This window comes from Falco biarmicus, chromosome 4 (assembly GCF_023638135.1).
Source record: "Falco biarmicus isolate bFalBia1 chromosome 4, bFalBia1.pri, whole genome shotgun sequence".
Classification (NCBI taxonomy): domain Eukaryota; kingdom Metazoa; phylum Chordata; class Aves; order Falconiformes; family Falconidae; genus Falco; species Falco biarmicus.
The window spans coordinates 38,813,970-38,839,191 of record NC_079291.1 but is presented as its reverse complement, the minus strand read 5'-3'; the positions used below and the strand labels follow the sequence as shown (position 1 = coordinate 38,839,191).

The window sequence follows — 25,222 nt, the reverse complement described above, 5'->3', positions numbered from 1 at the left end:
GACATAAAGAGACTGAAAGAAATTGGGCTGGGGTGGGGGTGAAAGTGACACTTAATGAAAGATATGGCACAGGGATTCTCCTCACAAGAGTGAAGCAACAAGCCTGCCAAATAATGCGAGGCTCGCAGCCTGTCCTATCAGGTGTTGCGTTTCTCTGTGGTGCTGCTGTTGCTGGTCATGGCAGCTGCGAGCTGCCCCCGGTGCGCCACACCAAGTGCTTTGGGTCCATGCATACAGGAATGCCCTAGAGAAGATTTTGAGGAGGAGCTAATGATTTTCAGTGGCCAGGTTGAGAAGCAACGGCAAGCACCCACACTCTGACAAGCAGGCTCCTGTCATCTCTTATGGAGAGCACATCAAAACAGAGGCACCCTTGTAGTTGCTTTCAAAAATAGTTTGCGTGCCTTGCAGAAAACAGAACAGGGCTTCCTGCTCAACCAACATATTTATGTGTTTTCTTACCTTTTGCCTGATGTTGATAATTTTTTTCATTTTTCATATTTGAAAAATAAAATAGAAAAGCATTTAATGTCAGATGTCTAAACTGACTGTGCTATGCATCATGCAAGTGACTACTGGCTTCTGAAAAAGCAGTAATTATACTGCCTTTCCTTCCCTGCAGTAAATGGACATAAATGTTCATATGACTGGGTACATTAGGCTAGGTGGATTATTCATACATGTGGTGGTAGAGAATAGAAATAGTAAAGTGTTGCTATTAGAAAAAAAAAAAAAAAGCAAGCACTGAAAATCATCTTCATAATCCTTTAACTAACAGTAGTGCAGTAATATAGCATAGCTGAATTTGGCAAGGCGTCAATAGGTAAGTTCCTCTGCAGGGTAGAGTGGCAGTGAGAATTTAAGAGATGCTTAAATTGTTTTTCTAATTTTGTGTACGAATATTGACAACGTACAGTACTGAATACATTCAGTGCATGTGCAGTAGGGCTTACTTTGCTGTCAGTGTGACTTCTGTGAAACTAAGGGGGGATTTTTTGAGTAAAGTCTGCTGGATTTGATTTTAAAGGTGTATATTTTATTTGCAGAAGAGAAGAGGCAAATATTTGTTTTCATTGTATTGCTTTACTGCTTCGTTATACATAAAGTTTCCATTAGTTTTGGAGCACTAGTGAGCACTTCTGATTTGTTCTGTTTTAATCAGGTATTAGTATTATTATTTGATAAGCATACCTTTCTCCTCAGAAGCAGGGAATTGCCTTACCCTCCGAGCAGAGTTCATCTTGTCTGATGTAGCCATGTGCAGACCAGGTGTTGAGTCTAAGCCCCGTTTCCAGCTTTTTTCCTAGTCATTGAAGAAAGATTGGCACTTCTGGAGTCATTTGTCTCTGAAATCTGTCTTGGGATGCCAGGGATTTCACACTGAAAATACCTTCATTTGGTGTAGAAAGTTGAAATGATGATGTTTGTTTGGCTACCAAACCATGGCTAAAAGGAGGTGGGATGATAGTCAATTCTTGGTGCCATGTCAGTGGTTTTGCCATGTATTTATGAAAAATCAGTGTTTGATGGGATGGGCTGCGATACTGTGGGATGTCCTGTGGATTTACAATCTCAATTTCCAATTTCAGGGAGGAGAACATTGCTATTATCAGGGAGAAATTAGAGGAAATCCTGTATCATTTGTTGCCTTGTCAACATGCCATGGATTACAGTAAGTCTGCTGTTTTGTTTTTACTGGCCTTTGATTATTAGTCCTCTAAGCAAAATAAAGATTATAGTAAAATAAGTGCCATTTATTTTACTACTAGTTTTTCACCAATACTATGTACTCAACAATCTTTAGAAAAGATGGTTCTAATTTGAACCTTGCAAAAGCCTTGTTTGCGTGTTTTCAGAACTTACTGACAAAGCATGCAAGTTTCTTTCCTTTTTTTTTTAACTGAGGACGTATGACAGTGGCCAGTTACTGTTTTAAGATAGTTTGTTATAAAGACGGAAGAGTAAAAGTAGCTGAAAACATCCTATTCTACAAGAATAAAAAACACCACCAGTATTGACATGATTGACATGAACCATTTGGAAATTATGTTCTTTTCTTGTTGCTACAATTCTGTATTTTATCTTTCTTTTCTACTCTCTTTACAAAGGAAAGTGTCGTTTTAGAGTTTCTCTTGTCCTATCCATTTTCTTCACAGAATTGCTGGCCTTAGGCTGTGTGCATGGGATAATACTTTTGATATAGTGAAATCTTGGAACATCTGCAACAAAGGATATAACATTGTGTAATAATAATTTTTTTAAAAAGTGCATTATTTTATTGACAATATAATTAAAGTTTCTGTCATCTGAACGTTATGTGGAACTGTGTGTTGACTGTACAGCTTTTGGACCTGTCTGCTTTTGGCACTACTGAAGGATGCTAGTCAGGTTTTCCGAGCAAGTAACTTCAGTGTCTATTGAATCTGGGAAGTAGGGGATCTCAGTGTTTTTGATACTGAGATCAGCTTGAAAAGTCATGGCAGCAAGTGTGCCTATGTGGAGATTACCTGAGCTTTGCCTTTTTCTGAGGAAGCAGAGCTTAGTTGGTGGAAATAATCTTCAGCTTACTGTCCATCTCCAACTATTCGGTAGTTTTGGTATCAGACACATAAGTATACATATTTAAGTAGTGTCTTTCTTTTTCATTTGCATATTCTTTGTTAGGAAGGGGGAGAATGCATGCAGAAGATTTGTCATCCTTGTGTTTGTCTGATTTACAGCTGTGTTTATCTCTTTTTATGATTAAGGTTGAGCAGCTGAAGAAACCTGAGCCCAGTTTCAATATGGACAGTGAGCCTAAAAATAGTAGCATCCTAATGCATCCTGAGCCACTGCATGGCTTCCATTAGCAGTGATCCATTAGGTCTTGGCCCCTGCTAAGTCCTAGGAGAAAAAGCAGGAAGGAAGGAGAGGATGCGTGTGTCCTTTCCCGCCCTCCCTTTGTGGGTTTGTTCATAAGACTGACCCTCCTGCTGCTCTGTATTATTAAATTGCCTGATACTCAAATTGGTCTCTTCTAACACAGTTAGGTGATGAAAGATGCATTTTTCCCCTGTATAATTCAGCTCTCCCTGAGAGGTATCATTTTTTCCCCCCTTTTTCTGATACAATAAAGTTTCAGCAGTTACCCTTCACACAAAATACAATATGAAGCTTACTATAGCAGGCCGGTAATTCCAGCATCCAGTATGATAAAGTAATGTTTTCCTGAGCTGTATTAAACTCACATTCTCTGCCACTGCATTGCCATCGTTACAACTAGCTCCTCCACAGTCGATTTTAAATGCTAAGTAATTACTAGAAACTTACACTGGCAATCAGAGCTCCTTAGCTCCCGCCACAGTTTGGAGCATCTCGCTGGGGTAAAGGAAGCTGGGGACCGTTATCTTCTTATAAGGTCTGCAGGGCAGGAGCTTTGCTTTCATGAATTTTAGGAGGTGTGTAAGACACAACAGATGCCTATAACAGAATAAAAAGCTTCATATTCCCAAAGTTCATGCTAATATCCTCTTACTTACCCCTAGATCTTGGCCAGTAACAGCAGAATTGTTCATATATGTGAGAAAATCTTGTGGGTTTTTTAATCATAAATTATGAGTCCTTCTGTTGGTAGTGTCTAAGTTGTGGACTTCCTTTTATGAGTTAAATTAATTGTATGACTGGCTGGCTGACAGAATAATCAAAATTATGAATTTCTTCTCTTAATCAATTTAGTAATGAAAAACGTATCTCTGCAACCTTAACTCCAAGTGAGCCGTTTATTTTGGTTGGGGTTTGTTTGTTTGTTTTCTGTGGGATATGCAATAACCACAGTTCCCTATGAGTTAACACAAAAAACTTTGACTGCAAAACGCAGTGGTTGCTGGGATGTGAATAACTGTGATCAGGCACGAGGTGGGCACCTGTGTTTCAAGACCAGTGGCACAGACACCAGGTTGGTCTATGATTTTGCTGCCCACTGGTGGTGAATATAAAAACCGCTCTTATTACTGCAAATCAGATTTTCACAACTTCTATTTGAATAATATGCACACTCAAAATCCAGGATTTTAATATGGCCCGTGTTTTGCTATTGCTTTATAACACATCCGTGAGCATGTGATTTGTTCACAGAGCACTGGACTATTGAAGTCAGTTGGAAAAGAGGCATGAGTGCTTTGAGCGGGCAAGTCAGATCTGTAGGTCAGCCGTGACTGTTATTCTTGACGCTATTGAGTGATTTGATCAGAGGTCAGTGCAGCTGGGTGCAACCGTTGCATGAGAAGCCATTTGCTGATAGCGCTTCGTCTTGCAGATTGTGCTTAAGTAAAATTGCAGTTAGAGGGAAGGAAGTTTTGCCTGAAAAATTGCTGCAGGATGTTCCCAAATCTCATTTTATTCCCAGGTACAGAAGCTTTGGCAGGTGCTAGAATATTTATTTTAAGATGTGTAGGCAGTATTTATTTCAAAAGAGTAGGCACAGGTAATTTGAAAGGTGAGGCAGCTTTAAATTGTAGATATACTCATGATCACACTTGATATATGTTATACAGCCAGTAACTCTAGGTACTTCTGTGAATGTCAAATGGTTAACCCCAGAAGTGAATGGTATTAAGAGAAGTATGCTCATTAATTAATACCTGTAATTGTTTCCAAGCTTAAAATATGTTTATATTTATTAATAGTTACAAAAGGAATGACACTGTTTTACTGACTGCATCTGGTCCTGTGCAGAACCAAAATTAATATCGCTGTTAAAAAAAAAAAGCAAAAAAACTGCATAAGAAAAAAGAAAAGTATCTGGTTTTGTTCTTTATAATTCTGGTGGAGGGTTTTTGATGCCTAAAAGTTTGCTCAAGAGTAATCTAAATAAATAAATGATTTTGCTTTCATGCTGCTGTTGTCCTGTGTGCCAAGTTTGAACTTACAGTTTACATTTATGGTCAAGCTTAAAGCTTTTAGTAGTGCCTCTTTGAAAGGTACGTGCTGATACAGTCTAATCCCAACCATGCGTGCATGCCACTGCAGCGGAGACAAAATTATATTAAAAAATGCTGATTTGATTGAAGAACAGAATGGTAGTGATATAAGAAATGCTCTTTGGCTTTATGCTCTTGCAGGGTAATGTCTGTATCAACACTTTCTTCTAAGGTGCAATTCAACCACACTTGTGCATCCTGCATTATGTTAAAGACTAAACCTCAGTACACTCTTTACCTTAGTAAACTAGACGTAACACTTAATAGAAAACATCCTTACAGGAACAGACCACACCTTTTCTGTACCATTGAGTGGTAACGTAAAAGCATCTGATGTTACTGTCACAGACTATCTTCACCTATTTAGAGAGCCTTAACAGTTCAGTTTGTTCTTCATTTCAAGTTGAATTGTGTGTTGGAATTTAGTATGGAAAATTGGTGACTGTATGTGGGCAAGCAAAGTGACATTTTCTTAGATATGTGGCAGTGTGCTTATCATGAATGACCTTCAAATTTCTGTGGTTGAGGAGATTTTATGCCATTAAGAAAGAGACCATGAGTACTTTTCCACAGCCATGGGAGAAGTTATAGTCCTCTGTATCTCTTTTCACCACAAACCACTGGAAGCCTTTCTGATGGGGTTTCCTGTCTCCTTATCGTGAACATCACATAATCTCCATATTGGTATGTTAATGTGTATACCCATTAATGTTTAATGGAAATACAAACTAACTCAATTCAAAAAGAAAAGCCATCTATCATAATTATTATTGCTGAAATGCCCAAAACAGCCCTCTATGCCCAAAAGAGTCAATTATGACCTTTGTAATCAAAAACATTAAAACCCAAGGATCAATTCAATTCAATAATATTTGTATTCGGGGGGAAAGCTGTATACGTTCCTAAAGACAGGTGCCTTAGTTACCTGTTGCAGGTAGCTCTCTCTTGCATGGCAGTGGGGGCTCTGAACTGGATTTTCAGGTGGATAAATTAGCCAATATTTGTGGCCTTCGCATGTGTTGTAGAGAAGCTTTGGGAAAGAAAGAAGAGTCTGTATCACCAGGGAGAGAACATCTTTCTAAAGTGAAGAAACAAAAGATTGACTCAGAATTATGTTCATTTCCTGAAACCATTTTTAACTGCTTCCTTTTCTAAATATTTAAATTTTTAAAATATATGAACTTCTTAAACTTACTTCCATGTTGCACTATATTTGTTTATTAAATCAGTATTTACATTTCCTGCTCTTGACAGTGGGATGTTCTTTGATGGAAATCATACTTACCTTATTGAGCCAGATGAAAACTACACTTCAGATGTAAGTAGAACTTAATTAGTGCTCCTGTGTTGTTTGTTGAATACAGACATTCATGGGCACAGGGTAGGCATAAGGCTCTGGGAGCTCATATGGGAGTCCCCATCATCACAGACAAAAATAGACCTCCAAAAATTAGATGGTGGTACGTGTGTACTGTGTAATGTGTAATGCTTGGATGTAGAGCGTTGCAGCACCAGAGGGTGATGAGGGTCCTTTGGCGCCAGCTGGAGAAGCCTCTCAGTGCCCTGTCCCCTTCTCCAGCACTTCCTGCTCTGGATTCGTTAACATCCCTCTCCTCCTGTTCCAGCCTTTACTCTAGTTCTGGAGCTCCCATGACTCTCATGAAAGTTCCCTGGGCAGCTCTCTTAGCTCTAAGTGTGCTCAGCCACTCAGATGATTAACTGTGGCATTAACAATCACATCACAGTTGGGAAGAGTGTAGAGTAATGGTGCCTTGCAGCTTGCATGTTCTCTAGTGTAGGTGCTGGATAACAAGGACCTTTAGAACTTTCTATTTAATGCCCATGAGATGGATTAGTTTATAATACATGCAATGATTTACTATTTCAGGATGACTTCCATTTCCACTCTGTTTACAAATCCAAGTTGTTTGAGTTTCCTTCGGATGATCTGCCATCTGGTATGGTTTTTTTTGATATTCATGACTTACTGACTTGTCTTAGTTTAAGGCCAAATTCGTTAAACATGTTTGATAGATAATATTCTGATAGTATACTGTTTATTTGTATATCTCTTCTTTTTCCTAATTAAATAAAAAAGCACTGAAAAAAAAAAAAGAATATGAAACACTGAAAGCACTGGAAAAGAACCTGAAGCACTGAAAAACCCCTGATTCAATGAATGACACCTCTCCTAGACCTTCATGTTCTGATGTATGTTTCTCTTAACAAGTCATGTGGTCTCTGGACTGCATTATATGCTAGTAGTTGTAGACAGGAAAGGACTGAGGTAGCCTAAAGATGTTGAGAATAAACCCCACGTTGCCAGTGGTTGACAACTCTTAGTGGATTTTTCCTACTTTGAGATAAAGGGTGAGTACCATGGTGTGAGCAAAAGACTAGGAGCCAAGAATTTGCCAAACACCATTGCTGTTCAGTGACTCTCTCATCTTCAGTCCATTAAGCATCTTTCACAGTACTGGCTGCAGTGTGGGTCATGTATTTCAGTACAAATTAATTTGGAGGCAGAAGCAGTTTCAAGTGCTTTGTAGTGATGAATCCCCATAAACAGTTTATATTGTGTGTGGATGGAGAAGAGGTTCTTTTAAAAAGATATTCTTCATCTTGGAAGTTGGCTTGATATTTAAAGCTAAAATTGCAGTATTCGTGGCATATCTGCATTCTGTCATGGATTTGCCAATTTTACAGATGTGTTTTCCTACTCTAGAAAATATATCTTGGATAAATAAAACTGTTCTTCATAGACACTGTCATTTTGGTAGAAACCACCTTGGATTTCTTCAGGAGAATTACAGACGTCTAATCATCTTGTTACAAACTGTTTGTCCTATGGTAATAGTTGGATCTGGGATCTTACGGTGCTGTGTACCGCACAAAGGTGGGCCCTTCCCTGCAAAACAGTGTGTGCAGGTTTGCTAGTTGTTAAGCAATTAGAATCATTCAGAGAGCTAATGAGAAAAAACAAGGGAAATTGCTACTGTTGGGGCACCTTGATTTCAGTTCTGAAGAAGGAATCTTTTAGTCTAAACAAAATTAGTATCCCAGCCTGGTGCGTTATGTCCTCTGCTGGTGATTGCCCAGGCGAGGTGGAGAAGGCATTGGGATGGAGGGGGTCAGGACAGAAGGTTCATGCAGTGTGAGATGTCAGCATCTGTATCATGAAGCTTCCTAGGTATGTGCACCTTAGACACATACCATGGTTACTCCCTGTACTTGTCAAGATGGTAGTGTAATGGCAACACTTTATTTAGCTTTAGGCCGAATAATAAAGTACATCTTTTATCACACTTTCTTGAGGATATGTCATTTGAAAGGTTGGAAATACTGCAACCACTGCTGAGTTTAATATGAATCTTCTGTCACAGGTTGTTAAAGTAGGAGACCGCTAGAACTGGTACTTAGTAGGTATCTATCAGGTTTCCTAATAGTGAAATTTTATGTTTTCAAGATTTTAGAAAAAAAATATTTTCTGCTTTTAAATGATGAAAAGCAGTTAATTGCAAATATAATCCACCAGTGTCACCTCCACCAAAGCTTCTTGGTTTTCAAAAAACCTGTCAAAATAGAGCTACAGGGTTTTTTTTTTTTTGTTTTGTTGGGGTTTTTCCCCCCATAAAAATCCAGATACACTTGTGCAGTTTTGATTTTAATGTAGATAAGAAGTAAATAATTGCTGGCTTTGCTGTACAAGGCCCAGCATGTGACATAATGGAAGATGTTGCCATTGGATTGAATTAGAATCACCAGGTTGTAGAAAAAGTTAAAAGATTTAATTGTGGAGTGCTAGTCTTAATTATACAAGGTAAGATGCTAATCTTTTTTCGCTTTATGTTTTAGCATCCCCTGTATGGAGAAATAAACTTTAACTCACAGCCTGCTTTCCCACATGCCCATGCTTGTTATTGTAAGCCTGTTTGGAAAGGTTTTTCTGAGGTTTATAGTGAAAGTTTTGATAGATGTAATAGGTTATATCCTCATTAGGATTGCCAACATTTTTCTTTGTGATTATTCAATTTATCTCTGTCTTTAAGTCATCCTCCATGCATAGCTGCAGCTCCAGAGGATGAGGGCAGCCCACACCACCTTCTGCTCCCCCACCCTTCTCCCTGTGCCCACAGGTGCCCTATCATTCATCCCTCAACCTGCTGCACACCCTGCCCCACCTTCTCTTTCGCTCCTTGCACATGCTGCCCCACCAGTGTTGCTGCTTGGTACTGCCTCTCCCTGCCAGTCTGGACAGTGCTGACTGTTGTCTTGACTTTTTGTTTTTTGTTTTCTTTAAACAAGATTTGCAGTTAATTGTATTTGCAGCTAATAATGTTATTGTGATTGATTTTTAAGTACTACAGCAGAATCATTATTATTAGTAGCGAGCACTGTGCTAGGTTATGTCATCAGTATTTCTTACATTCCTTATTACTCTCCTAATTTATCAATTTGCCCAGCCTGAGGAGATCTTCCTTGATGTCAAAATTTTCTTCTTTAAAAGAGTCTGTGTGTAAGCTAAGATTTCCACTCAGCACTGTGTTAGGAATGGACTGGATGTATCATTAACTCCAGTATTGATATTAGAAAGGAAAAAAAAAATCATGTAACAGGGATTATTACTCAATATCAGTGATAGTAAAAGCACACACATATACCACAGTTTGATAGCAACATACTTTTTACATTCTTTTAGTCCTTGGATATTAAAAAAAAAGAAAAAAAGAAAGCTATCCAGAAAAGAATTCATTGTACTGTACTTTGCAGTGGTCTGACAATGTAATGAGGACTTTAAATAAGGAAGGCTTGGATGGATGACTTGGCATGCTTAGAGCATTTGACTTCATAATTTAGTTAGACTATTTTTTCTCACAAACTGTATTGAAACGTACAGTGCCCTGACATGGTCTTAGATAACACTGTGCTATTGAAGGTGATGTTTTTTAAATAATGCATAACAAATGTCTTTTTGAGATTACTTGAAGATGTGTGTAGATGTGGCACCTAGGGACATGGTTCAGTGGGACTTGGTAGTGTTAGGTTTACGGCTGGGCTCAAGGATCTTAAAGTGCTTTTCTAGCCTAGATGATTCTATGAATACTCATTATACTTTTTCAAGGTAATATGTTCTCATCAAAATTCCCCCTAGGCTTTCTCAGCTATCTACATTTCCTGTGATTTTGTTGGTCATGTTCTTTTGCCTGAGGGTCCCTGGCTGGAAATGCACCCTACATGAATTCATCAAGCTTGTGAATTATAGCACAGTGTTAATGTGTTACGTTAATGGCTGCATCATTTCCCTCTAGAGATGACTGACTTCCGATGGTGGGTAAAAGGGTCACATTTGCTGGTAAAGTTATCTGAGACCCTGTATACGTATTATAAATTATTATTTTATTGATTGAAAAGTTGTATTTTTACCAGTTTCATTAGTTTCATTTAGGTGATATAACACCTAAAATGACTGGTTGAGAGCCAGTTGCATAGCATTAGAATACAGACTAAATTAATCAGCATATGTAAAGTATAATCAAAAGCAAATTTGTTAAAAAAATTTCAATATTTAGTTTCTCATCATTGTGAGCTCTAGAGATTGCAGGTATTTAAGCAATAAATAGGGAACCCTGGATTTGATTTGATTTGATTTATTTTAGGTCCTTTTTGTAAAGAAAATCCTCAAATGCACTGGTGTAACAATCAAAACATTTTTAAGCAAAGGGCCTATGGTTTTCCAGGCCCCTCCATAAAAAGATATCCTCAGACTTCACATACCAAACTGACAGTATCTAAGTCCAAGATTTAACCATGAAAATACCAGTCAGTCATGCTTTGCTTTCCTGGTTTGTGTTACCAGTAACTAGCCACTCCTGGTTAAGATTAGCACTTATGTCTGGTAATGTTTTGTCAGATGGGCAATTCAGCTTTGTGTTTAAAAGTTTTGCTGATATGGCAGCCCTGTCAAATTCCTATCAGCATTGGTTTTAATCCTGTTGTTTGAACCTCATGCAGAAACTATAGAGTTAATGTACAGCGGGTGGGAGGTGGAGCTGTGAGAACTTACGTTGGCTCACCAGTGAAACTGAACTGTTCAGGATTTTGTAACACAACCAAAAGTTGTGCACAAAGGTATGTGAACTGGAAGTCCCTTAATTTACGCAGATCCTATAGTATTGTCTACTTCTCTGCAGGAATACTGAAAGCAATTTTCAGTTCCTGGAGACTGAAAGGATGTCCAAAGCTGCAGAAAGCACAAAGGAGGGAATGCAGTCAAGGGAAAAAGACATATTACAAAATAAGTAACTGCAAATGTTTAATTTAGGTGTCTCAAAAAAAGATCTTTTGTGGGGTTATGTGAATGGTAAACATGTTTATACAAGGTAAAGAAATTTATGTTGTATAGGAAAAAGTGAGGCAGGGACTATGGATCTAAAATTAAAGATGGAAAAATACTTCTTGGACATTTAAAAGGGTGAGAGCAAATAAAACTTCTTAGTTTATAATGTGTCCCTTTCCATGAGCAGCTAGTAATAGATTTGGTGGAAGGGATTTGGCAAAAGAATAAACTACTTGGTGCTTATGATTAGAGGTTTAAGAAATTAAAGACACAGTGGGATTAGCAGGGAGGAATATTGTATTGATAGCGAGCATTGCCAAAATCTCTTAAGGTTTTGCCCAACTCTAACATATTTTACTTTGTGAATATAATCGTCTTAAAGCATTAATTCTTCCTTCCATGCTCTTATTAATTTAGGTAGCTATTGCAAGAGCTGTGTGAATGTCTGCTGAATTCCCAAAAATGTGATTCACTCCATGGAAGTGCTGTGTTAATAATATTACATGCCCAGTGTTGGTGAAGTTTTGGCGTAGAACATCTGCTGCGCTTTCTGAAGCGTGACACCCACAGATCATCTGTTTCAGCAGACTGAGATTATCACTAATAAGAGTTTTTGATAAGAACCCTGTTACTGGGGAGCATCCGTAACGTTGCCTCCTTTCTAGCTGGAAACTTGAGAAAATGAGTTGTTAGTACACCTGATGTGCCAAAGAATGCCACGCTACTGTCACGCGGCATCAAGGTCACTAATGGTTGGGCTATATTCTTGTAAACATTCAATGTATTTGCCTGTGTTTTCTGCTTAGAGTTCTGGCAAATGAATACTACATCACAGAAGTTTGTTGTAAAGCCGAGACACAAAAGAAGTAAAAGGCAGGTATGTGCTAATATGCTTGTTCATAAGTACTATGCCGTCAGGTTTGTTTCGTGTCTGCTGAATTAATTTGTCCAGGTGGAGTCCTGCTGCTACTGCTGGTTTGGCACGAGCCCTTGGTGTCAATACAGCTGTTACAAAAAGAGGTATCTTAACGCTGACCAAAACATTGTTGGGTTCTCCTGGACATTGCCTACCTGAAGAGTTATAAAATTGTTAAACACTGCTAAATTGCAAATGAAAAAGTAGCTAAAATGTTTTCTCTCATTTTGAATATAGAGTTTTATCAGAAACTCCCAATTAATGAACCGTTTATGGTTTGCAAAGTAGCTACTTTATCTCACTTGACTTTGATTTAAAATAAATACTTTAAACTGAGAGTTCATTAAAGTGGGGGAGCCACTAAGTGCAGATGTTTGTCTGTACCCTGGAAAGATTGCAGCAATTTTTTGCATTTTAGGAATGGAGTTCAAATGATGGTACAGGTTAAAACAGAGCCAGGTCAGGGGAACTGAACAGTGGAGGCAAAAATGAAATACTGAGAGCAGTGGGAGGGGGAAGATGGCTTTAACATCTCTTAACTAATGCACGCCTCTCAGAGGCACAAGATGAGTGAGAAAGATATAGGAGAAATTCTAGAAGTCATTCTTGAGGGTCTTATTTTATTATATCAGGTGGTTTGCTAGCTTTCTATAAACTACCCATTACTCTGCATTTTTAAGTCATAATGATGTAATAACTCTCCTGGAAAACCCAGGAAAACAAGGACACCATGAAGCAGCACAATCATAAATGTTTCTAAATGCAAAGTAAGCGTAACACAGAGGTGGATACCACATTCCCTGTATGAATTGAGCAGTGTGTGAATAAATAATAGAATTGTTACAGAGAATTTTCATAAAGAATGCAGGAGGGATCCCTTTCTCCATGGGGAAAAAAATAGCTGACACATGCAATTTTTAGAGCTATAGGCACCACTGAGTATTCTCTTTCTTTAAAAAAACCCTAAATTTGGGATTAGATGGGTTGAAAGACTTGATTTCAATGTTTAGGGTCATATGATGTCCTGGTGGAGGTGAGTTTTTCAAAATGATTCAACTAAGCACCAGAAGTTTCATCAATATCTGAGACCAGAATTAAGACAATAGAAAAATGTATGCAATGCAAGTTTGGTTTCTGAAGTAACCTCTAGTTGCCAGTTACACTGTCTGTACTTGTTAGACTCTCTTATATTTGTGTTCTCTTGTAGGTTCGTCAGATTCCACGTAAAGTTGAAGAGGAAACTAAATACATTGAGTTAATGATTGTAAATGATCACTTAATGGTAAGACTGATGCACTTCAACATCTTACAGAAGTTACCATTAACATCAAATTATCTTAATTGGTCCGTAAAGGATAACAATAGAGAACAATATATGGCCAGAATAAATTCAGTATGCCCTTAAGAGAAAAGATTACGGTCTCATTAATCATTGGTGAAGTTGCTTCTGAATTTTGGCAAGGTAATTTCACCAAGACTGCAACCAACTTGTGTATCAGAAAGAAGGGTCATAAATTAAAGCTTTGTGTTATAAAGTAACTAATGTCAGAGTGACTTAAGCTGATGATTTTCTTCCTGGCTTTCTTGAGCACTTATCTTTGTTATAGTCACTCAGCAATCAATAATGTAGTTATTGCAATTGTGCAGCAGCTGTTGACAATGGGGAGATTAATAGTGACTAGATTTTTTTGATACGTCCAAATCAATATAGAGAAAATTATTTTGTTAAGCTTGTATACTTTCTGTGGGAGAACATAAATAGGCTCTTTAATGCAGTGGAAAGAGACATAATAAAGATTAGCGTATTGAAGAAAAAACAGCTCGTTCAAATGGGAAAAGGGAGGAACAACCCCACGCACCAGTACAGGCCAGGGGTTGACCTGCTGAAAAGCAGCTCTGTGGAGAAGGACCTGGGAGCCGTGGTGGACAGCAAGGTGCCCATGAGCCAGCAGGGTGCCCTTGGGGCCAAGAAGGCCAGTGGGGTCCTGGGGTGCATGGGGAGGAGCGTGGCCACCAGGTCGAGGGAGGTGATCCTGCCCCTGTGCTCTGCCCTGGTGAGGCAGCACCTGGAGTGCTGGGGCCAGTGCTGGGCTGCCCAGTTCAAAAGGGACAGGGAACTGCTGGAGAGGGTCCAGCAGAGGGCTATGGAGAGGATTGAGGGATTGGAGAATCTCCCTTATGAGGGAAGACTGAGACCTGGGCCTGTTTAGCCTGGAGAACACTGAGAGGGGATCTGCCATTTTGAGCTTTACAGTCCTGTCCTGTTTTTTTTTACTAAGTGTAACTTTGCAATTTTTGGTATTCCCCACCCCCACCCCCCCCCCCCCCCCCATCCCCACCCCCCCATTCCTGCTTGAAAGCATGCCTTTCCCACTCCCTAGTTGCTGGGCACTTCTTGCCCACTAAAACATGGATGCGGGCGCTCTTGGGCTTACATCCCTAAAGGAGTCTCAACTATGGAAGTTGTGTTGCTAATTTCTGTGTTGGCATTTGGAATTAACTTTAAAATTGCCAATAATAAAGATAGTGAAGACAATAACATTATGTTCCTGTTCCTATAGTATTTTTTGAGTAAAGATATTCAAGTAATTTCCAAACAGGAATTAATGAATCCTCACAGCAGCTGTTGTAAAGTATACCAGTAATGTGCATTTCTGAGCGATTTTCTACTATCACTTGTTAACAACCCATTCAGCACAGGAGACCGAACCTTGTGCAGGGATTTTACTGTTGATGTAGTTGCTCTTTACTTTGTACCTTTTTGGAAATGGAGCTTCTTTTTTTGAAGCCTGTGTATGTAACTTCCCTGTGTTTGTTTCACAGTGTAAAAAGCACCGCTTGTCAGTTGGCCATACAAACAGCTATGCTAAATCAGTTGTGAACATGGCAGATTTAGTAAGTATCCCTCAAGTAAATGTTCTTTTACGTGTGAGATGATTCTCGTGCCAATAGATGCAGGAGTTGTCAGTTCATGGTATACCTAATCATAACATATGTGAAGATCACAAATTTTCATTTAGAACCACAGTCAGCCACATATAAAGCCTTTGTCTAACATAAAGCACTAGAGATTTCTTGTGGCTTCAAACATCCTGCTGGATCAATCCCTTGAGCCTGAGTTTTAAAGAACACCTTAGATGTGACAGTTTTAACATGAGACCCCTATGTTGACAACCTGAAACCCAGAGAACATTAGAATACACTAAAATTTCTCCAGAAACAGTGCATTTTAGTAAATAAGTTAGAATAGGGACATACAGATGGATTATGTGGATTATATTTGTGATTTACTGCTTGTGCTAAATTGGATGAGCTGCTGGCTCTTGCATCTCACCCCATAAAAGTATTACTAGGGAAAAAAAAAGAAAAAAGCGGTTCCCACTCATTCATAGTATTTGGTGTGGAGTATTAACCCCCAGCCTTGAAAGGATGGCCCTTTTTTTTTGTGATTCAGCCTCCATAGGGTTAAATACTCCTGTAGAGATGTGTAACGATGAAAACTGTGGTTTTATAGATCACTACTGTAAGAGAGCCCTTGTGTATTGCTGGGGTGAGCTGGATGTTATAAAAGACCCATTAATTCCAAATCTTTGAACTATTTGGAATGGTTCTATAGTAATTTTTCAAAAATCCCATCTCTCTTCCATGCATCTCTGCCTGCATGCATCCTGCAAAAGATCTTTTTGCAGGCTGAGATAGCTGAATGAAGAACTAGACCTAAAATTTAGATTTTGCTTTTTTTCCTCATGTTTGTTGGTTGGTTTTAAGGGAGATAAAATCACCTCAGAGAACCTAAAGTGTGCTGGAACAAGCTAAATATTTAGTTATGTAAAAATGCAAGCTATTACAAAAAAGGGGTAAACCTTACATTTATTCTATTTGACATAATATATTTGTTCATTCTGTTAATGTGCTAGATATATAAAGAACAACTTAACACCAGGATAGTATTGGTTGCCATGGAAACCTGGGCTACTGATAACAAGTTCACCATATCTGAAAACCCCTTGGTGACCCTACGTGAGTTTATGAAATATAGGAGGGATTTTATCAGAGAGAAAAGTGACGCAGTTCACCTTTTTTCGTACGTAACCTCATGTGATGTTTTATTACTGGGTTTGTTTATTTATTTCCTTGGGGGTTGCTTGTCACAAGTGGCTGATGCATCTGCTTTCTGTTGAGTGTGTAACCTACAGTATTTCAGAAAATAATGTTTCTGATGGGGAGGTGGGAAAAAGTTAACACACAAAGTGCCTGCCACTGCAACTAGAGGTTTAACTCTCATTTTAATTTTTAATGCTAAGCCCAAACTGCATGTGCTGTAATCCTTGGTTATTCTGTGCAATTACCTACTCCTCAAGTGCAGCTACATAGAAGGTGATGCACGGTTGGTTCCACCTCAGAGGTTGGCTTCTTTGGCAGTAGAGCATGGACAGCTCCGTTGTGTTACTTAAAAGCAGAACACTGGTTTTGAAACCAGTGAGGTTTCCTGCTTAAAAAGCACCATGGCCTGCTTCACTTTGTTGAATGACTTGCATGCTGCAGGACTACTGAAGTGTTTCAGATCCTCAAAACAGTTTGTTTTCTGGAGAGATATGTGCTATAAGAAGAATAAGCTGGGAGGAATGTTATTTTCTCTAAATATCTTAATTGTTTTGGAAGTAAGATTGATAGAATATATCTATAAAAATAGAGGAGATGTTCATGGCTGAAATTGTTCTAAATGAGTCAGGCCAGTTGAACTGCTCTGTTGGAGTCCTTATTCCTCTCTGCTGACTGTTGTAGGAGCCTATATGAATAAACTTAATCTGAACACCTCACTTCCACATGACTCTGGTAGGGTGCCAGGATACCAACCCCAGTATCCACCCTCTAAGAATTTTTGTGCATGCTTAACTACTGTTGTTGACTTCTGCTATGAAGGGAAGTAGTAAGATATGCTTGCAGATTTTGGTTTCTCTGTGTCTCAGTTCTTCATCTGTAAAATGAGAATCAGTTTTTTTCACGTCCTTCATGTATCTTCTCTAGTGATATTGTAAGGTCTTTGGGGGGAAGTCTTGTTCTTATGGATATTTGTGAATTGGCTAGGACAAAGAGGGTCTTACTTGCCCTGTGAGTGGGACTCTCGATACCACTGTAATTCTAGTTCCAGTGCTATCCACAACACCACTATCAATGGTGTCTGAGGTATTGCATTCATAGATTGTTTAGAAATATCAGTTTCTGAAATTGTGTCTGTGAGTGAGAGATAGCTCAGTTGGGAGGTGAGGCTGGCTGCTGTGATGGTACAGTGGTTACAAGTGAACTTCCACCTTCAGCACAGTTAGCCCGTTGTATTGTTTCTTGATGTTTTTCTGTTTTCCTTTGAAAAAAACAATTTGCGCAGCTTGAATAGATCAGTACTCTGAAGTGGAGCAGAGTATATTTTGTCTCCAGTAACTGGCAGTCATGCTGACATAGTCAACACCAAAGTGATGATTAGTTTTAGGCTCAGAGTGCATTTGTCCCTTGGATGAGATCAGCAGCAGCTCCAGGGAGTTTCGCCTGCCTCTGCATCAGAGAGCTATTAATCCATGCCCCTTTGAGTTTTAACACATCAGCATTATCAAACTAGACACATGTCTTTTTACTAGTCCCACATGCATTGGCAGCATGGTGGCCTCTCCTGTGCTCTGTCTGTAGCACATGCCAGAAGTCGCTTGCTGCCATATTACATCAACGAACAAAAGGCTAGTGAGATTTAGGTGGTTTGGCAAAATAGTCCCCTTCTTCTTATGATTTCTTCTATTAGGTAGTCTGAGAAGGAAGAGATAATTTGTCATGTGAGGTTTGTGAGTGGTTATCAGTCTTTCCCATTTTGTTTTTGCATAGTTTGTTGCGTAGTGGTGGCAACCAGCATTTACAAATGCCGGTTTCTCATGAGGAAGTCAGAAGGGTGAATACTGGCATGGATAGATGCAGAACTCATGGACTGAGCAGGGTAAACTTTCTTTTCTTTTCCTTTTTGTCAAAGGGGGAGTCGATTTCAGAGCAGTCGAAGTGGTGTAGCCCACACTGGTGGAATCTGCTCCTTGCTTAAAGGTGGAGGTGTGAACGAGGTAGGTGGGGATACTGGTATGAGCAAAAAGTGCTGGAAATTTATCTGTGCAGACATGTTTCTCAAAATACCTTGCTGCTTCTTCGCTGATGCAGGCTTTTAGTGCAGCTCTATAGAAGGGATGTTTCAATGAAGAGCGATGAGTGAACAAAGTCAGATATGGATTCAAATACACTTTTTAGCAGATTCTGCAATATCCTGTCATTCATACTTGCAGCCACAACAGCAAGAAAGAAACAGACTTGCTCCTAACTTGTCCATAAGCCAGCATTTAGTTTTCTTCACTTGTCCATTATCTATCTGCTCTTAAGTAAGAACTCTAACACAAGCATCTGATTTTGCCTTTTATTGCCTTGAAATGAGAAAAGCCTCACTTGTATCTGAAATACCTGTATGTAACTGATTACTCTTCCTACCTTGCTTGTTTCTTTCAGTTTGGAAAGCCAGACTTAATGGCAGTTACCCTGGCACAGACCTTGGCCCAAAACATTGGCATTTTCTCAGACAGAAGAAAACTTCTAAGTGGTAAGGTTGTTTGCTTTTTCACTCTGTCTCAAGAGAAAAATCTTAAAAAGTGGAGGATCTTATCAGTGTGTCTCTGATAGGTATTTTTTTCCCCATGTTTCTCACATGTTGGAATATTTTTATTTTTCTTGTGATAAATACCCTCCTGCCCATAACTGCTAGCAGCACTGGTGTCACCATTTCATTAAAAATAAATCATAAAGGTGTCTGCCACTTCCATTCATTTCAGGGAGATTGATGTCAAACCCACAGGCCGAATGGCTGCTTTCTTATGGCACAAAGGTAGAAACATGTTATTAGACCTGGGGTTGTCGAGGAGCTGCCTCAATCCCGTTACGCATGATGGTTTTAACAAAAAAAAATTTTCCCTTCTTGCCTTGATTTAATTCCTCTTGCAGATTGCCGAAATTACCTGTATTTGCCTACTGCTAACATTTCTTTTATGTAACGTTGGCATTCAGCTTCTTAGTAACCCCTATTTACCTGCAATGTTTTAATTCAGACCTCTGCCCCGTCCCCCGCTCAGCAGGCACCTCACCCTCCCTGCTTCCATGTTATATGAAGTCCCAGCTTGATATGATTAAAATAATAATAAAGTTTTGAAACAATTTAGATGATGGAGTGCTTAGTTTTTGGATCATGTGTAGTTATGTGGCTTACATTAAAAAAATAAACTATTGAGTATTAGAACTCTGCTTAGGTGAACTTTGTTTTCAGGCATTGTAAAGACAGTATATAATGCAGAGATATAGCTACATGTAAAGGTTTTTGCGGTTTATGTAACTTTATTTTGAAAAATCTTCAGAAATGCAGGATGGATGCTCTATGCTACTGACATGTTCACTTTTCATGTTCCAGCTGCATACTATGAACCTGCTATAGGGGCATGGTAAAAGTGAAAATTGTCAATGGTGATTCTGCTTCCCTTTCCCATAGCTGAGGAGAGGAGCAGGACACTTTTGGTGGGGAGGGAGGAGAATGCAGCTATTGGACAGAGCCTCATTTCCTTTTTAATTGTACTTTTAAAATGGAAGCAAACTGATATTCATGTATTACAGTAAGGAAGATTGCAGAAAGAGAAAGTATACATACAAAGCATATCTACATAAATAGGCACAAGACACATTTTTGAAAGCGGAGGGCTGTGACCAGAGCAAAGCAATCCCAGGCAGAGGGGAGGGCTGCCCTCTGCCTGCTGGGGAGTTGCATGGGGAAGGGAGGCAGGCAGGGAAGGGAGGGAGAGTGGAAGAAGCTGCTAGATTGTGCTGTACTGGCTTGTGTTTACTGACCATTTTATGTGGTTTTGTGTACGTTATTGTTGGTTTGGGTCGTCCGCCCCCCCCCAAGTGAAGATTTCCCCATTCACATTGGCATAACTGAAAGAGAACTAAAAAATTACAAGAAGGGTTAAAATTACTCATTTTTTTTTTTACTCTGAAAATTTGGGAATCAAATACCATGACACAGGAGAAGGCAGAAGAGCTGACTCATGATTTGCAAGTGCTGCAGGCTGACACTGCCATTTCCCCTAACTTCACTTTAAGAGGAGAGAAAAACAGGACATATTTTTCAAATCTCAGGATTGCATATCATGTATAATTTTTGAAAGAAAGTTTGTCGGCATGCCCTGATACACTTAAACTAAGGTGTGGAATAAACCAGCACATTCTCAACCTGTATTTAAATATGAAATGGAATTTACTATAGTGTGGTTTTTTGTGAAAAGAAATGTGTTATTTTGGACTCACAAAACTCATGATGTAATTTTTTTTATTGTTGTTGTCAGGTGAGTGTAAGTGTGAGGATACGTGGTCTGGATGCATAATGGGAGACATGGGGTAAGGCATTTCACTAGAAGAAAGTCATGTCCTTCATACAATGACATAAAGGAAAGGTGTGAAAACATTTGCCTTTTGTGCTTCAGCAGAATATTTTCTGTGAATCATTTCTCGGAAAGTAAGGTATTAGCTGTATAACATATATATAAAAGATACTTTCAAAGGAATGTGAGACTAAGTGAGTTAATGAAAGGATATGTGAGGATTTTTGGAGACTGTTTGTTTAACTCACGAAGCACAGGGCTCAAAACCCAAGCTGGGTCATTGCAAAGAACAGAAGAATGCTTAGCTTCTTTTCTCCTGCAAGTTTTCTATTGAATTGTGGGAGCAAACAATGACACATCCTACTTCTTGAAATCCTATTATCAAATTACTTAAGTATGTCTTATTTTCAGTGTTTCTGTTGGATTCCTTTAATATATATCTATCATTTTTTACCCCTCAGTTTGTGTGATAGCGTTAGAAAAACTGCTCCCGTTGGAGGTTGAGGATGCTTATACCTACATGTAATGTCACTGGAGAGATTTAATTTAATGTCTAGTGAATCAGCAAGTTTTTCCTGGTAGATGAAATCTGATGCTTTCTAACATGTGCATTCAGACCTTAATTCTTCATATTGAAGGCCTGTCTTCTGTCATGTATATGAATTAAATGTAGTCTAGTTTTACGTATGGACAGTGCTCCAGATTTTTAAATTAATTTCAAACTGACCTGCAAATTTTCACATCTTTGTGGTCAGAACAACTTTGAAAAAAGAAACATATTTTATTCAAAGCTCTTTGGAAGTATGAGTATGTGCCTTTTTCACCTCGTCTACCTAAAAACATACTAGGTAGGATTTTTCTGATTTTTACTTTGTTAGAAAGCCGACTGAGAAGCATTCTTGATGCTTGTAAAAGGGATTACTTATCTAATGGTCTTTAAATACTTTATCTGAAGTCCAAACCTTTCAAGTAATTAGGTACACAAAAAAAGCTTGTATTTACCTAGCTTATTGATGAAGGTAGGTGAATCCCATATTCATTGTAGTCTTTAGACCTAAATCATAACAGTAGAGATGGAAAATGCCCATTTATGTTTTGCAAGCCATCACTCTTGGCAATGCAGGATTACTTTGTGTAGCACTTCTGCTAATATTTTGTTATTCAGTGATATGCTGATACAGGAAAGCCCTTGAGACTCCCCAATCTGCTTGAAGCATAAGTACTTTCATGACTAAGGACCTAAATATAAAGATGACTTAAGTTACTTTGGGAAAAATTCTTTCCCTGTGGAAAGGATCCATGCAAAGATTCTTTGAATGAAATTGTTTTTAGGTGGTGCACTTTGCCTTAGGTTGTCACTCTGAACTCGAAAAAAATTTGTTCAATAGGACACATGAGAGAGGGAAGGCAAAATGTTAGCAGCATGTTTTATAGTGGTATAAATCTATTATATAAAAATTCTGTGGGCCAAGAGAGCAATTTCATCTAAGAAGGAAATGAACTATAAGCAATATTTGTCTCCTGCAGTATGTACGGGAAGAAATAAATGTATTTCTGATATCAGGCCCGTTAGTGGAACAGGTTGTGCTTTTGAGAACTACACACTGTGTACTCAGATTTCTGGTATTTGGCATGAAATAAGTTAGTAAAATATTTTAGACCTCTTACTTTTCATGAGCTCTGTGTCATTGTTGAAAGTTCATTGTCATTTACTAAAATACTTAACAAATTAGAGTTACAGGGAGATAGTCACTCTGATTCTGAACAGTGTGTTTTTGTACTTTTTGAAAAAAGAAAATACAGTGTAAAAAGCACTGTAGAAGTAATCCTGCCACCTTATCTCTGTTCAGGTATTATCTTCCAAGCAAGTTCTCCAAGTGTGATATTGAAGAGTATCATGAATTTTTAAACAACGGAGGTGGAGCATGCCTTTTCAATAAACCAACCAAAGTAAGCATTACTTTATTATTATTATTTCTATTGTATTTCTAATTTAGATGAAACTGAGAAGAATGGAAACGTTTGGAAAAGATAACGCCTGTAATTTTGATATTTCTGCTTCTCTCTAAGTTCTAAATTTTCTGGTGACATAGGAGTGAAGTAGCTGATTTTGGTTCGTAGTGGTTTGGAAATTATATTTAAATAAATTTGTAATAAGTGGTTTTATGTCCAACAGTTCCCACAGGCTTTGATCTAGAACCATCCCTCATGCGATTTGTTTTGAATATTGTAAATACATTATGTTGCTGAACTTACTTGCTGAGGTTGCAAGTGTCTTGGTAAATTTTTGCACAGCTTGAATTCTAATTTGTTTGAACTGATGCCTTTTGGTACAAATCTCTGGAAGCTGAAGTAAGAATGCTTTTATTTCACATCTGTCCCAAGATGAAGGAAGGTAGGCTCCTAGAGCCTCTGCAAGGGGTGCACTGCCATGCAGCCCAGCAGCTTTGCAGGCACCAGCAGTTACAAGTGGTTGTGATATTCTCCCTGTTTGGAGAAGACAAAGTTTTTACAGTGGCTCTCAGAACAGAGTTGGAAAACTGGGACTAGTTTTTCTAAAGCCGGAAGAGACAGAGCGGTAGAGAAAGCCCCAAGGAGTAGGGGGACAGACATTAGGAGAGCCCATGGCTGCTGAGTGCCTGTCACACTCTCATTCCCCAGACGCTACCCACATCATCTCTGTCAAAAGGGTCTGTCATCCCCTGAACTGCATGTGCTGTGGGAGAAACGTGGCTGGAGAGAAGTGCTCGTCTTAGCCCTGTGTTAGCTCCTTCCACGCCAACACATGCTGCTCTGCACAGCCCTGCCTTGTGCTGGGTAGCCCCCTAGATGGGGAGGGCTGGTGGATCCCTGCAGGCCCCTGTCCACCTTGCTTCATCTAGCAGGGTGCGTTACCTCCCTAAAGGCTTGGAGGCAGGAGGGCTACAAAAGCATTGGGACCCACTTAAATGACTGACTAACCCCCTCCAAATTTGCCTCTAAAGTATGAAATCAGAGGTCTTGCTGTACAAGTCGTGCAAATCAGGAGAAGTAGGGAATATCTCTTGAGACAGTATTTGCCTTTTCTTTGCTTCTTTTGTCTCAGTGTTGGCCTGCTAAACGCTTGTATTGATGTGAAGGATGCAAAGAGTATGGAATGATTAACTGAGACATTTAAGGGAGATAAATACAAAACAAGGCTAAAGAAACTCATGCACTTCAACAATGGAGGATTTGCTGCAGGGTTTAGGTGTATTCCTGCTGCATTTACTGAAGCATGTGTTAAAATGTAAAATAATCCGGATAATGATTTTGACTCTTTACTATATATGTTTAATGTTACCGTCTATTTAAGGAGGAAGCAAAGGAAAGAGGCTAAGGCAGAAAGACAGTCCAATGTGGAAAAAAGACTTCATAGCTGAGGTGGTCACAGTTGTAAAAGAGAAAGTCAATTCTGGAGTGATGCATATTCCTCTGGAGCAGCTGAGGAAAAACTGCATCTTCCAACAACTACAGAATTTTAATAAATGTTAGAGAGGGGGGAAGAGAAGGCATCAAATCTGATTAAGCCGAATCTGCTTATTTCTCAAAGACCTCCTTTTCATGGAAGATTGTGTTATTGAAAGTGGAGAGAAAGCACTGTAATTCGTTAATAAGATGTAAGAATTTCATTCTTTAAAATGTATCTGCATCTTGGAAATTTGTTTTTTACCAAGAAATATCAGTGGCTTTATTTCATTGCTGAGTGAATTGCTTCCACAGTGTAATGTGTCTTAGTTGGGCTTGTTTCGGTGATTAGGTTCGTTTGCATATCTGTCACTTGGAGAAAAAAAACAATTACACCCATCTCAGTCTAGATTGGCAGAAGTTACAGTTTTTACCAATGGCAGGTTGAAATGTGAAAGTTAGATGTGGAAGCCAGAGTGATTTAGACTTATTTATGTATTGTTGTTTGTGTTGGTTTAAAATTATTGTTAGTGGATGTCTGCCTAATTCACAAGGCTGTCAAACACATGTGTTTCCTAGCAAGGGCGGTGAAAAACAAACTTACTTGTGCTTTTCAAGAAATATGAGATAAAGGAAAACTAATGTGACAAGGTGCAGTGTTTGACAGTGCTTCACCATAAGATCAGCTGTGAACCCAAAAATTACATCAGTGACTGCTGGAGCAGACTGACCGTATGCTTTTTTCAAATGAATGGATTAATTGCATGATTTTGGGGGAAAAGTTATTGAATTTGCTTTTCATGATTTTTTTTTCTTCCATTTCGTATTTAACTGTCCCTATATATTGCAGCAGACGGACTCAATGTTTCAAGGCAGAACCCTGTGCTACTGCCATCTACTTGTCTGCATTGTGCAGGACACCTAGAGATACTGAAGAAGTTATCTGGAAAAATGTGTAGGAAACAAGCAGTTTTAACAACTCTTTAATAATTCTAGAAGACAACTGCTTGATTACATTTAATGTTAAATCCTATATATGCATTTCATGCTGCAGTCAAATTTCCATTTTAATAGGGGGATCTAATAATAGCAGGTCAGTCTGTGCCACAGCCCTCAGGCTGGTTTGTGGCACAGTGAAGTA

At 38.9% G+C, this 25,222-nt stretch overlaps 1 protein-coding gene across 11 annotated transcripts in view; it reads left to right on the top strand.

The window, feature by feature from the left end:
* ADAM22 (ADAM metallopeptidase domain 22) overlaps window positions 1-25,222 on the top strand; it is a 137,760-nt gene that overhangs the window by 74,851 nt on the left and 37,687 nt on the right. For all 11 annotated transcript variants that reach the window (XM_056334885.1, XM_056334875.1, XM_056334874.1 and 8 more), the window contains exons 5-15: window positions 1,590-1,672; window positions 6,213-6,276; window positions 6,847-6,916; window positions 12,102-12,172; window positions 13,419-13,493; window positions 15,035-15,106; window positions 16,129-16,295; window positions 18,225-18,309; window positions 18,743-18,833; window positions 20,620-20,671; window positions 22,506-22,605. In XM_056334885.1, the coding sequence (XP_056190860.1) occupies window positions 1,590-1,672; window positions 6,213-6,276; window positions 6,847-6,916; window positions 12,102-12,172; window positions 13,419-13,493; window positions 15,035-15,106; window positions 16,129-16,295; window positions 18,225-18,309; window positions 18,743-18,833; window positions 20,620-20,671; window positions 22,506-22,605 (930 nt within the window). The remainder of the gene's footprint in view (window positions 1-1,589; window positions 1,673-6,212; window positions 6,277-6,846; window positions 6,917-12,101; window positions 12,173-13,418; window positions 13,494-15,034; window positions 15,107-16,128; window positions 16,296-18,224; window positions 18,310-18,742; window positions 18,834-20,619; window positions 20,672-22,505; window positions 22,606-25,222) is intronic.